The 13,566-nt window shown below is 33.9% G+C and overlaps 1 protein-coding gene across 1 annotated transcript; it reads left to right on the top strand.

Moving 5' to 3' along the window:
- The first annotated feature begins 3,606 nt into the window (after window positions 1-3,606).
- On the top strand, window positions 3,607-6,965 carry LOC122723560 (MATH domain and coiled-coil domain-containing protein At3g58270-like). Its single transcript, XM_043956223.1, has 5 exons — window positions 3,607-3,714; window positions 4,640-4,763; window positions 5,111-5,268; window positions 5,522-5,925; window positions 6,104-6,965. The coding sequence occupies exons 2-5, from the start codon at window positions 4,657-4,659 to the stop codon at window positions 6,827-6,829; spliced, it is 1,395 nt and encodes a 464-aa protein (XP_043812158.1). The 5' UTR covers window positions 3,607-3,714; window positions 4,640-4,656; the 3' UTR covers window positions 6,830-6,965.
- The last annotated feature ends 6,601 nt before the right edge of the window (window positions 6,966-13,566 follow it).

The raw sequence follows: 13,566 nt of genomic DNA, 5'->3' as shown, positions 1-13,566 counted from the left end.
TTGATGTTCAAGCATGTTTATATGTTAGATGTTGTGTTTGTTAGGGTTATAGGCTAGTTTTAGACCCCTTTGAGCATGTACAAGTGTATATGCATGTTGAGGAGTTGTGTGTGTATGTTGGGAGAGGGATAGGAGGAGGTGTGCATGAAGCAGAGCAGGTTTCTGCCCTTCGGGCGAAACCAGGTTCGGCCGCCGAAGGGAGGTTCAGCCGCCGAAAGCCTTGAGGAGGTGGCTTCGACTGCCGAAGGCTGCTTCCGGAAGCTGGACTTTCGGATCTGTCATGCACATTCGGCCGCCGAAAGTGCCGCCGAAGGTTGAGTTTCGTCTCTGGACAAGACGTTCGGGCGCCGAAGGTGCACCCGAAAGTGTAGGTATAGGCCTTTCGGCCGCCGAAAGTAGAGGTTCGGCCGCCGAAAGTAGGTGAGTTTCGTTTCTGGAAGGGAGTTTCGGCCGCCGAACCTGCCGCCGAAAGTGCCCTGTCCAGTTGGCTTTGGCATGTGTTATGTGATAGTTAGAGGGTCTTTTAGAGAGTTCTTAGAACTGTTATGGAGTGAGTTTGGTCCCTCATCTGAGTCCACTTGTGTAGGAACGGACCAGAGAAACCAGGGAGATCAGCAGTGAGCACTGCTCCGGAACCTGCAAAGTCAGTCTACAGTCAGCCAGAGGTGAGTGGGACTAACTATGCATATTTTAAATTCAAGAAAGTTTTAGCATGATTCATGCATCATAAGGAGCATGAGATATTAGGTTGTTGCATTAGAATTCACGAAGGTGTTGCATTGCATAATGTGATGAGTATGCGGATGAATGTTGGATGATCCTTTAGCCCTCAGTTTGGTATGCTATGACATGATATGCATTAAGTAAAGAGTCAAGCATGATAAGTGTGAGCAGGGAGGCCTAACCGCCCCTGTTAGTAAAGTTAGATAGCCAGGAGGCCTCATCGCCCTGGCAAAACGTTTTCAGAAAACAGTCAGAGAAGGCCTAATCGCCCTGACAAAACCTTTTCAGAAAATTAAGTCCTGGAGGAGGCCTAATCGCCCCAGGCACTGTGCTTAGTTAAGTACTATATGTGAGTCAGTTATGTGGAGGGCTATAGGTGACAACTTCTTCCTTGATGTATATGGTTGTGATGTGCTGCATGGCATAAAGACATCTGTTTTATCAACTGTTTTATATAGCTCCTGCTCACTGGGCTATAGAAGCTCACCCCTTTCCCCTATCCCCAGTTGTGCAGGTTCAGAGTACAGAGAGATGTAAGAAGAGTACAGGAAGAACGTAAAGAGATGTATGTAATAGATAGTATGGACATGTAAATATAAGAGATAAGGAAATGTACAGTGTATAGATGGTGCTTGATTGATAAGAGTTGTATCCCTTTAAGTTGGTACATGATCTTATGTAAATGATTTCTGTTTATGTATGAAAAGCCCGGCTTAACATAGTATGAGTTCGAGCTGCCTTGAGCTAAGATGAGAGCTCTGGCAAGTTTTTACAGTAGAGAGATAGAGTATGCACAGGTTAAGCCGTGGAGAAAGAAAAGTTTTAAATGTTTACAGAAAATGTATGATTATGTATGGGATTTCACAGATACACAGAGTTCACAGTAGGCTTACTACGGGTCTAGGCGGCCTTAAGCCGATCTGGATCCTAGTGCCGGTAGCAGTTCGGTTTCCGGGCTGTTACACGGATGGTCTGATAGATTTCCGTCTTGTGGCCTGGCATGAGATGCCTTGTGTACAGGACTGATACTCGGATGATCTAACAGATTTCTGCCTTGTGGCTTAACATGTGATCGAACATAAATTAGGCACATTTTTTATTATTATCGATGCTAAACCATATATTTTCTATCTAATTTTATGCTTTTAATTATATTTTGCAAAAAATGATGGAAAATGGAAACTTGGTGAAAAATGGCCTAAAAGTGTTGAAAAGTTGATTTGGCCCAATCAACTTCAAAGAATGACCAAGGAGGCTGCACAAGTGGAGGGAAGAAGAAGCCAAAAGTCAAGTTTTGATATGTCAAATCGATTACCGCAGAAACTGAGAAGGACAGGACAGCACATAAACGATTGGGGCAAGCAATTTATCCAAATCAATTACCGCAGAACAGAGAAAAACAAGACATCACAGACTCGCGATTGGGGCAGTCGATTTGCCAAAATCGATTGTCACCAGTAGAAAAGTGCAGAAACGCGGAAATTATAGAAATTCAAATTTTAAAAGTTATATCCTATCTCAAACACATCAAGGCATATCTGAAACATATCAAACACTCTGCAAAAAAGAATTCTTTCACCCAAGAAAGTCTATTTATGAAGAAATACAAGTAAGGAATGAATCAAACACCAAGTCAAAAAGGAATTTCATCTCATAAAGGACTGATCTAGGATTTTTGCATCTATAAAAAGGTAGCAACCAACAGTAAACATGCAACATCAGCGGCGCCACACTTCTCTTCTTTTCTTCTTTCTTTTCTCTTTATGTATTCTTTGCGCACCATGAATGGCTAAACACATCTTCTTCTAGTTGAAGTGGGGAAAATTTCAGTTTTGTTATGAATTGCGAGATCTGAAACTCCATTGTCAAACTTCCATTTTTTTAGTATTTATACAACTTGTTCTTCATGTTATTATTGCATTGCTATTAGAATCAATAAGGGCTCGTTGCTTTTAATTGCATAACTATATATTGTTAGTTTGAATGATTTAGTTCTGTAATTGCTTAGATTGTTTGAATACAAGTGACAATTAATTGCATGATTTAACTAAACCACATGGTTGGCAAAATTAGAATTAGATTTCTCTATTTCTTAAAGCAGTTAACAGTTGAAAAGTGAAGAACCTCAAGTACGTTTCTTGGCAATTTGTTAATTAGTGTTTAATTAGAAAATATTTCCTAATCAAACTAAACTTAAGGAGGAATTGGTTGTGTAGAGCGTCTTTTACAACCTAAACTAATTTATTGAAATAAATTATATAAATTATTAAAATTAAAATGATTAAACTATATAATTTAATGAAGTGACTATTTTGATAAAATAGTATCATAGATATTAAATTATTTTTCACTAAAATATTAATAACTAAAACTTCATTTATTTTGAAGAAAATATTTTTCAAATAAATAATTTTTCATATTTTTTAGTGTTTAGAACACTTAGAAATATTAATTAATGAAAAATATTTTTTAAATAAAAAAATTAAGTTATTTTTTATATTTTGAGAATTTATTAACAATTATATATATAAATTTATTAATATATTTTATTTTTCATATTAAAATTAAAAAATATAAAATAAATTATTTTGTTAAAAAAATATTTTCAAAAAAAATATTTTTAATATTTTCTATAAAAAATATAAAAATATATTTTCCATGAAAAATATTTTTAAATATATATTTTTTTTAAACAAGCGGGTATAAATTTTGAATTTTATTAAATTTGAAAAACCACATTATAAATTATAAAAAGTTTATAGGATAATTAAGGAAAGAAAGGAAGGGAATAAAGCACACACACTGTGCAAGTAATTCCTTGATATAAAAAGGAAAGAATCATGGAAATTGAAAAGTAAGAGATGGGTCAGAATATGAAAAGATAAATTTACAAGTAATTGAGGCTTGTCTTTATTTTATATATATATATATTGCAGTATCTGATTTTCAAGAACTTGTCTTTCTTCTAACACTCTCACCCAATCATTCAAGGTATTTATGTTTTTCTTTATTTGATCCTCTTAAATTTCTCTATAAACTATTTCATTATTTCTTATTTATAGCCTACGAAAGGAGAAATTTCAAAATTATTATTATTATATGTGTAATAATTTTATTAAATTCATTAATCATAGTGATTTTTGTGTGTATTTTATTATAATGGATGGTTAAAATCTATCTATTTCTGTATATAATAACTTTATATGAGAAAGAAAGTAGGAAAATTTTATATTATCTGATCGAAATCTAAAAGAAAATAGAATTTTTCTACGTATGAGTGAGCTTGGTCTATTTTCCTCCTTTATTTCTTTTTTCTTTGTTGTTTAGTAACGAATAATCGCCACGCTATTACAGTATCATCTATCGCTATCATACAGAGTCGTACATACGGATATATATGCCTTTTCACCATCGTAAGGCGACCATTTAATTCTCTTCTGACGCTCGCGCTAATAGAGTCGTTCTACTACTCCGTCCTGTCAAATGAATTGGATCTTTTTGATGAGTCTGGATTCCAATCAATCCAGCCTACTCAATTATAGATGGAATTTCTCTCTAATGGATCAATTTTCATAATAAATTTTGATGATTTTGGGCGTGACTCAGCAGCTCATATTATCAAAATATTTCATAATTATAACTTTAGGATTATTTGCATTAATTTATTATTATTATCAAAACAATTAACTTTATCCCATTCATTTTATAATTATAACTATTTAGAATTATTTGCATTGATTTATTATTATTATCAAAACAATTAACTTTGTCCCATTTATTTTATGAAAATTAATTTAAATAAATTTTTATAAAATTATATAAGATTTTAATTTTTTTAAAATGAAATTTTTTAAAATTAAAAAGAATTGATTTTTTTATTTTAAATAATAAAAATGAATTTTTTTTTATTATGCAGGAATTAGAGCAATTAACATGGGGGATGCAACTCCGTTTAAATTCACATGGAGAATTAACAATTTCTCCACATTGACTCAAAAAGAACTTTATTCTGAGGTTTTCTATGCTGGCGGTTGTCAATGGTATCCTTCATCTCTTCTCCTCAAATTATTATTTATTTATTTATTTATTTTTATCTTTCTGATGCAATTGAGGTTAAAATGGAAAATTGATTAATTAATTTTTATAATTTTAAAAAATATATTAAAATATTTTTAATATTTTAAAAAATTTACTAATAAATTTATTGAATGACAACTAATTAGTATATATATTTTTTAAATCTCATGTAGATTTTGATATATTTAATATAATATTTTTAATATGAAAATACTTCTCTTAATTATAATTTTTTTTTATAAAATTTAATTAATAATTTTTTTCATATTATGTCGTGTAAATATTATTTTCTCTTTTTACTTTTTGGCAGGCGTTTGATTGTTTACCCCAAAGGAAGTAAAGCGGATTATTTGTCAATATATTTGGAAGTCGCTGACTCAACAAGTTTGCCGCAAGGATGGAGCAGAGATGCAAAATATAGCATTGCAGTTATTAATCAAATCAATAACAGTCTGACTGTTAGAAAAGGTACTCTCATTTTAGCATATTTACATATACACACCAATATTTATCTGTTTATCTATCATTGTCCAAATAAAAAATATTAAATTTTCAATTCCACCCCTATATTTATTGAGTGTGTTTAATTCAGCCCATTTTACATTTTTATTCAAATTAACCTAAAAGTGTCAATTTAATCTCAATTTAGTCTAAAAATTAAAATTTTTAGATTGTGCTAAGAATGCCCATAACACTGTCTTTTCCTCTCATGTTTTTGCAGATACAGAACATGTATTCAAAGCATTTGATAAAGATTGGGGTTTCCCATCTTTTATTCCTCTTAGCAAAATAAAAAATTCTGCTGAAGGTTATCTTGTGGGCGACACCCTTATACTTGAAGTTGAGATTCTTGTTCGTAGTGTCAAGCATTACTCAAAGCCTGAACCTAAAAAGGAAGAGGCTAAGGATGAAACTAAACCATCTGAGCCAGTGGCTGCACCACCAACAAGCCAGGTTCCTTCATCTGAAAAAGAAGTAGTTGATACTAAAGCAAAAGTAGACACTAAACCACTGAACCAGACCAAAGAAGGCATTCAAGCTGCTGCTACTCCCACCACCGATAAGGAAGTCATCAAGTCGTCACCTCCTCCTTCAGTGACTGTTGACACAAAGATTCTTCCAAAGGTAATTATTTTTAGGGTCAACAGTAAATGGTTCGGTTTAAAATCAAATCAGACGCAGAAGAGGCTGATTCCTCCGCCTTCTACAGTACTACTCAAATAGAAAACTACACAGATGTTTTGCCTTTGCCACCTAAATCTGATATTTTAAAGTTTCAGTATCTGTTTTGTTTGCATGGCAGGATCCTCCCTCTGAGCCTGTAAAATCTTCCCAAGATGTGCATGCAACATCTAAAGGTCTCTTGACAGAACTTGCAAGCAGGACTAGAACTATGAGCAGCGAAACCTCCATGTCAAACCAAGCATCTAAACCTGATGTTCAGAAACAAAAAGAAGCATTAAAAGGGTTCCTTAATATGCCATTAGAAGCTATACAACTAGCTAATGCCTATGGCAATATTGAGGGAATTATCCTTACACTCATTCAACATAGTAAGGATTTGAATGAGAAGACAATTTTGCAAGGTCTTCTTTCTTGCTTAGCAGAATTTAAAGAGAGTGTTCCTATGGTTATAACCACTGCAGAAACTGCTCAAGCTCGTCGAACATCTCTGTCAGAGAAAACTGCTGATCTTGATGCAAAATTGGCACAGAGGCATGAGGAGCTAAGTTCCAAAGAGGCTGAATTCTTAAGACTTTCAACAGAAGAAGAAAAATTAGAGGCTCAAATTCAACTCTTAATTAAACAGAAGGAGGATGTTGTTGCTCATAAGAAGTCTGTTTTGGTTGAGTTGGAGAAAAGCAATAAAGAAGTTTCCAAAGATTTAGAAGAATGGAAAAAACTAGAAAGTGAAATCAAGCAAGCTAATGTGAATTGGCTTGGAGCTCAAGAGAAACTTGCATTAGCTAATGTTCGCTGGAAACTCTACAAGGAGGATTTGGGTCTTGGAAAGCTTAACATTTCGTAATCACTTCAATGTTGGTTCACTGATTGCTTATGTTATATATATATTATGGTCTGTTGAGTGATGGGTCTTTACTTTTCTTTCAATCTTAGTACTCTTGTTTGAATCTGTGTATCATTTAAAATTGGGTATTTATTTATATTAGTATTTATTTTTAAGAAAATTGAAATTATTTATTTAATTAATTATAAAAATATTTTATAGTTTCATACTTTTCAAATAGAGTGTAAAATTAAGATTGTAAGACCATGGTATCTCACGCTCTTAGATTGAGAGATTTTTACAGTAATCTCTTTAAATATGTTGATGTGGAATAATTCATTTAATCATACTTAAAATTAGGAGGAAAATAATATTTTAATATTTTATTTTTCATCAACAATTTTCTTTCCTCATCGTCTACCGTTACTCTCCACACGACATATAGAAACTGATGAACTCCTACGGCCTGGCTTGGTAACTTTTGCTCCTGGCAGGGGTTAGCATGCTTGATTCGATTTTAAATTAATTAAATAAATTAAAAATTAATATTTTATTATTTATAAAAATCAAACTAGATTAATTTTAATCGAAAATTGAATTAAATTTATAAATAATATATTATTATTACTAATCAATTTTATTTTATTTTTTCAATTTTTTATCAAAACTGAATCGAATCGAAATAATTAAAATTTTTAAAATTAAAAATCAAATCGAATCAAAATAAATAAAAAATTAAATTAAATTTCTAAATTAATTCAGTTGAGTTAGGTTTTCAATTTAAACCGTATATTACTCAAATATTTTGTTTATTTTGTTTAAAGATGCAATACTATAAAAAAATGGATTTAAAAAAAATTAATTCAATTCACAAGAGAATTGTAATAAAAAATAATCAACAAATAAATTTTAATTTTATATTTTTTTTTGTTTTTTGTTTTTTCAATCTAATCAAATACTACAATAATCTTCTATGCATCACTGGTAGAAATTAATATAAAAATAATAAAAAATTATAATTTTAATAACTTTATTACAATTTAAGATCTCCAAATAAAAAAAATAATTTAACATATAATTAAATTAAAATATGAACAAAATCTACTAAAATCTTATAAATAACATAATAAACTTACTAAAAACTATACAAAATAAGAAAATATCAATCGATAACATCTTTCTCCAAATCAACAACATTTAAATGTTGTTAAAAAATTAATACATTTTCTTTATCTACTGTTTTGTTGCTATCCACATTTTAAATTTTATTTATGAACAATAAAATTGATTTTTAAAATAATATTGTTTCAGTATTTTAAAAATAGATAGTCATCTGTCCAATCCGGTCTATACCGACTCAATCTCAAAAAAAGTCAAGTAAAAAAACTTCATTTTGAAAAAAGTCTAAATTTTTTGTTTGAATTAAAAAAAAATACGAACAATTTTGAACAGTCCATAGACTTAAACCTATTTTAACATTACTAAATTTTAATAGTACTAAATACAACCCTTGGCTATCTGGATATCCAATTAGTATGGAAGGAGGATTTGAACAGAAAGAAATAATTATCACCGCAAAATGTTGTGTGATCCCCTTTTGCTCAAAGCCACAAACTGGGCCATCAAAATGAATTATAGCGAAACCTTTAAAATAAATTTTACTAATTTAAATTGGTACATCCACCATATCAAGTGTTACTTATTTGTATATTTTAACTTTTGTTTACATTCACATAAGCATATTTGTAATTCTATTTAACTATATACTCCAAAGATAGATAACACTTATAGTCTTAACTAATCCTTACTTTAAAATATAAATCCATACTTCATATGAATCTTTAAATCTATGTATTTTTAAATTATAAATTTTAGATTTTAAATTAGAAATTATGATAGTAATATTACATAACAATTGTCCAAAATAAGTTATGAGTTATCACTACAAGATAGGGCCACGTAGTAAAAATTTAATAAGTGAAAAACGCAGTCCAACTCGAGAAAATAAAGACCCAAATACCTTAACATCCAGTTTATCAACAAGACTCACCCTCTCCTTAATAGGGCGAGTCTCGACACAAAATTACTATTATCAAGCACAGTTCAGTATATTATATTTGTCTCTACTTTCTTATAGTATAAAATGAGAAGAATCAAATTGGCAAATGTAGCTATTCTCTCTCACACAAAAGTTCTAAGCAGTTAATTACATTCGCTCTCTTCTTCAGTATACTGACTTGAGCGTCGGAGTGGCTGCCGTGAGCACTCACCACCTCACATTCTCTTTTTTGTAGGTCTACCCAATCACAACATTGTTCCATTTTGGTCACATCAATAATATAATTTATGCAATATCATTTGGTTCCATTGCCGAAAAATCCTTTAAATCCTCTCTATTCATTTCGATTACGACTGATCTCCTACTCTTTCTCTTATAAAAGAATACCTCTCTCTTCTTCCACTTTCAAAATGGCTGATAATTCACGAATTGCTGCTAATATTGCCACCAACGAGGGTGTCATCATTTCTTTCACTCCTAACAATGGATAAAACACGCCCCCAAATGTCAATGAAGCGGACCTTAATAATTTAAATAACAAGCATGTGCTCTAATACATCCAAAGGTTGTAGGCTACTTTCGGCAGTAGAAGGCACGGGAGCTTGTCACTCTCCCATCTGGAAAGAAACTCATTGATTGTAATTGGATGTTCACAGTGAAACACAAAGCTGATGGTACAATTAAACGGTTTAAGGTCAGATTAGTTGCCAAAGGATTCACCCAAATTTATGGAGTGGATTACTAAGAGACATTTTCCCTAATTGCAAAAATAAACTCAATCAGAGTTCTGTTATCTTGCGCAACCAACTTGGACTGGAACTTACAACAGTTTGATGTGAAGAATGCTTTCTTCCATGGAGATTTAGAGGAAGGAGTGTTCATGGAAATTCCTCCTGGGTTCGCTGATGAGAAGACACAAGAAAAGGTATGCAGGTTAAAAAAATGCTTTGTATGAGCTAAAACAATCTCCCAAAGTTTGGTTTGATAGGTTTAGCAGAGTTATGATATCCTTTGATTATCAACAAAGCAATGTTGATCATACACTTTTTATCAAATATCACAAGGGTAAGATCACCCTTCTTATTATGTATGTTGTTGATATAGTGGTGACGGGTGATGATAAAGAGGAAATGGCTCAACTAAAGTGGTTGTTGGCTCAGGAATTTGAAATCAAAGACCTAAAAAAACTATAATATTTCCTAGGTATCGAGCTGGCCAAATCAGAAAAAGGAATTTTCATCTCCCAAAGAAAGTATTCTAGATCTTTAAAAAGAAACTAGTATGATGGGGTGTGAACCAGCAGAATCTCCTATTGAAAGTAATCACAAGCTGGAAGCAAGAACTGGTGATTCCGTGAATATTGGAAGATGCTAGAGAATGGTAGGAAGGTTGATTTATCTCTCATACACTCGACCGGACATAGCCTATGCTGTTAGCTTATTCAGCCAATTCATGCATGACCCTCGCGAGACTTATATGTAGGTTGTACTTTGCATCTTGAGATGCCTAAAGTCTGTACCAGGGAAAGGACTTCTTTAGAGACATTAGTTAAATGTAATTGGAATCTCTCAATTATAACCACATTATAATTTTCTTTACATAGTAATATAGTCTCATGAACTTTATCTTTACTTGAGGTTCAATTAAATTAACACTAAAGATTAATAACTGCCTTAAAAAATTATATTTAAATACTTAAAATATATTAACAATAATATCTAACTACAATCAACAGATTGGCTGTAGGGCATATTACTAACAAAAATATAGATCTACTGTTTGTCCTCCACTTTGACAAAGGTTGGATAGTGTTCGAGGTTCATTAAAGAGTCTTAATACAGCATAAGGTTTTAGCTCGCCATCTTCTATAACTATTTCAATTAGGACTTATGCAACTGACTCAACTGTGACTGTGATTGTATATTTGAGGTTTGCACCTAGATTTTTATAGACTTTCTATGTATCTTCCATTTTAAAAGAATCAAACTTTCACGTAGTTTGAAAAAACCTAGACTCCATATCCTGAGTCTATTGTAGAAGCTTTAAGGCATGCTTTGTACCTTAAAACTCTCGAGAAGATGCAATATGATTATGACTGTGTGATTTTGAGGATTCACATGTAGGTTCTCCTAAGTTATCCTAAGTTTCCTATGTGGCTCCTGTGAAGGAGAATTAAATCCTCACATAATCGACAATAAACTAGATTACGTATCTTGAATTGAGATACTTTCCACGCATATTATCTATGCCTTATAGGTATAACTAAAGTTTTTTAGTGATGTATGCATGCTACTCTTTAGACATTTATAGATGATATGTTGATGCATGTATGTGATATTTTACGAAACATATTGTATGCTCCATGTGTGCCTGATAGTCTTATCATAAAATTTAAATTCTATTTTTTAAAAAATTATGACTTATTTAGAAAACCTCAGTCTTCTATTTTTTGGATTTTTCTTTCTAATTTATCTGCTTTGATTCTTTCTAATTTTCTCTTTTCTTGTTTCCTCTAATTTTGTCTCTTATGATTTTTCTCTTTGATTTTCTCTTTTCTAAATTATTGATTTTTATGATGTCCTCCGCTGAAGAATTCTATTTTTCTTTTTTTTTTTTTAAACTTTAATGCAAGAAAACCGTGTTTAAAAATAAAATACAAACTCTAATTTGAACCAAGAGCTCTCCTCAGTGTCTGTCTACTTGTCATCCCTTATTGTAACAGCCCGCTTACCGGACCATCACCGGCACTAGGATCCAGATCGGCTTAAGGCCGCCGGGACCCGTAGTAAGCCTACTGTCAACTCTGTGTACCTGATAAATCCCATACATGATCACAGTTAAACGTAAAACTGTCACGTACTCTCTCTATCGTATTATTTCCTGCTGAGCAGTCTCTGTAATTCTAACTCTGTGGGCCTCCTTGGTTCCTCGGGTCCGCACCTACACAGGTGGACTCAAATGAGGACCAAACTTACTTAAACAGAACTCTTAATATCTCCCCAAAACCCCTCTAAAACATCATAGGCATGCATGGAAAAATAGGCAAAAGAAAGCTGGACAGGGCACTTTCGGCGGCTGGTTCGGCGGCCGAAACCCCCCTCCAGAGACGAAACTCATGCATGTTCGGCGGCACCTTCGGCGGCCGAAAGTCTCGTCCAGAGACGAAACTCATGCACTTTCGGCGGCCGAACTCCCTCTTTCGGCGGCCGAAAGTCCCTTTCTTACCCGAAAGCCTAGCTTTCGGGGGCAAGGTTTGGCAGCCGAAACTGCCTCCACAAGGGGTTCGGCGGCCGAACCTTGCTTCGGCGGCCGAACCTGGATTCTCCAGAAAGGCAGAATCCAGCACAACTCATGCTCTCAGCCTCCAAAATCCTATCAAACACCCAACATGCATACCAACACTTCTCAACTAACCTATAACATATCTCATGCATATAGAGGCCTAAAACCTAGCTCAAGCCCCAAAAACAACTACAACACGCATATGCTCAACATATGCTCAAACTCATGCTTATACCCCAAAACATGCCATAAAACTCTCCAAAACTTCTTAAAACTTGCTTTAAACATAAGGGGAGGTGAGGATCCATGCTTACCTCTTGAAGAACTAGAGGATTGATGATCCAAGCTTGGAGATGGGGGAAAACTCAATCAAAATCTCCAAGTGCTCAACTTTGCTTCCTTTTGCTCAAAACTCTAAAACAAAGCTCAAATCAAGTTAAAACATGCAAGATTTGAGGAAAACATGAGAAATCACACCAAGGAGAGCTTGAACCCACCTTTGACCCAAAAACAGAGTGTTTAACACTCAAGTCTCGGGCAAAGGGGCTTTTGTAGTGGCCAACCGACTCTTCCTTCGGCGGCCTAACGTGCATGCGAAACCATGCAACCTTCGGCGGCCGAACTTCACCTTCGGCGGCCGAACCTGGCTTTTGTCCCCTTGGCCTGTTCATTTCAAAACTCAATTTTCTTAACTCAAAATCATGCAAACTTGATAAAACCATTTTAAAAACCTCTCTAATACCCTTAGGGCAAGCTCCGACATCCTCGAATCCCGGATTCCAACGGAAAATCCGCCGGAACGTAGGAATTCCGATACCGGGGTCTAGCCGGGTATTACATTCTCCCCCCCTTAAGAACATTCGTCCCCGAATGTTCCTCTCTAACTCAAACATACTCAAAACATAAGGCACATAAAGAACAAAAGAAACTAGAACTAACCTCAAAAGAGCTGGGGGTACTGTTGGAGCATAGACTCCCTTGTCTCCCAGGTGCACTCTTCTATATTATGGTGGTTCCAGAGGACTTTCACCATCGGGATCTCCTTGTTCCTTAGCTTTCTGATCTGGGTGTCCATGATCCGTACTGGCTGCTCTACATAGGTGAGATCTCCTAGGATCTCCACATCTGGTTCGCTAAGAACTTTACTCGGATCTGACACAAACTTTCGTAGCATAGAAACATGGAAGACTGGATGGATTCTTTCCATAGACGTAGGCAAATCTAGCTTATACGACACATTCCCGACCTTCTGCAAAATCTCAAAAGGCCCGATGTACCGTGGAGCTAGCTTACCTTTCCTCCCAAAACGAACCACCCCTTTCATTGGAGACACCTTTAGCAAGACTAGATCCCCCTCCTCAAACTCTATGTGCTTCCTGCGAACGTCTGCATAGCTCTTCTGCCGGCTAACAGCAGT

Source organism: Manihot esculenta, chromosome 4 (genome assembly GCF_001659605.2).
Source record: "Manihot esculenta cultivar AM560-2 chromosome 4, M.esculenta_v8, whole genome shotgun sequence".
Taxonomy (NCBI): domain Eukaryota; kingdom Viridiplantae; phylum Streptophyta; class Magnoliopsida; order Malpighiales; family Euphorbiaceae; genus Manihot; species Manihot esculenta.
The sequence above is the reverse complement of the archived record's forward strand: the minus strand, read 5'-3'. Positions and strand labels throughout refer to the sequence as shown.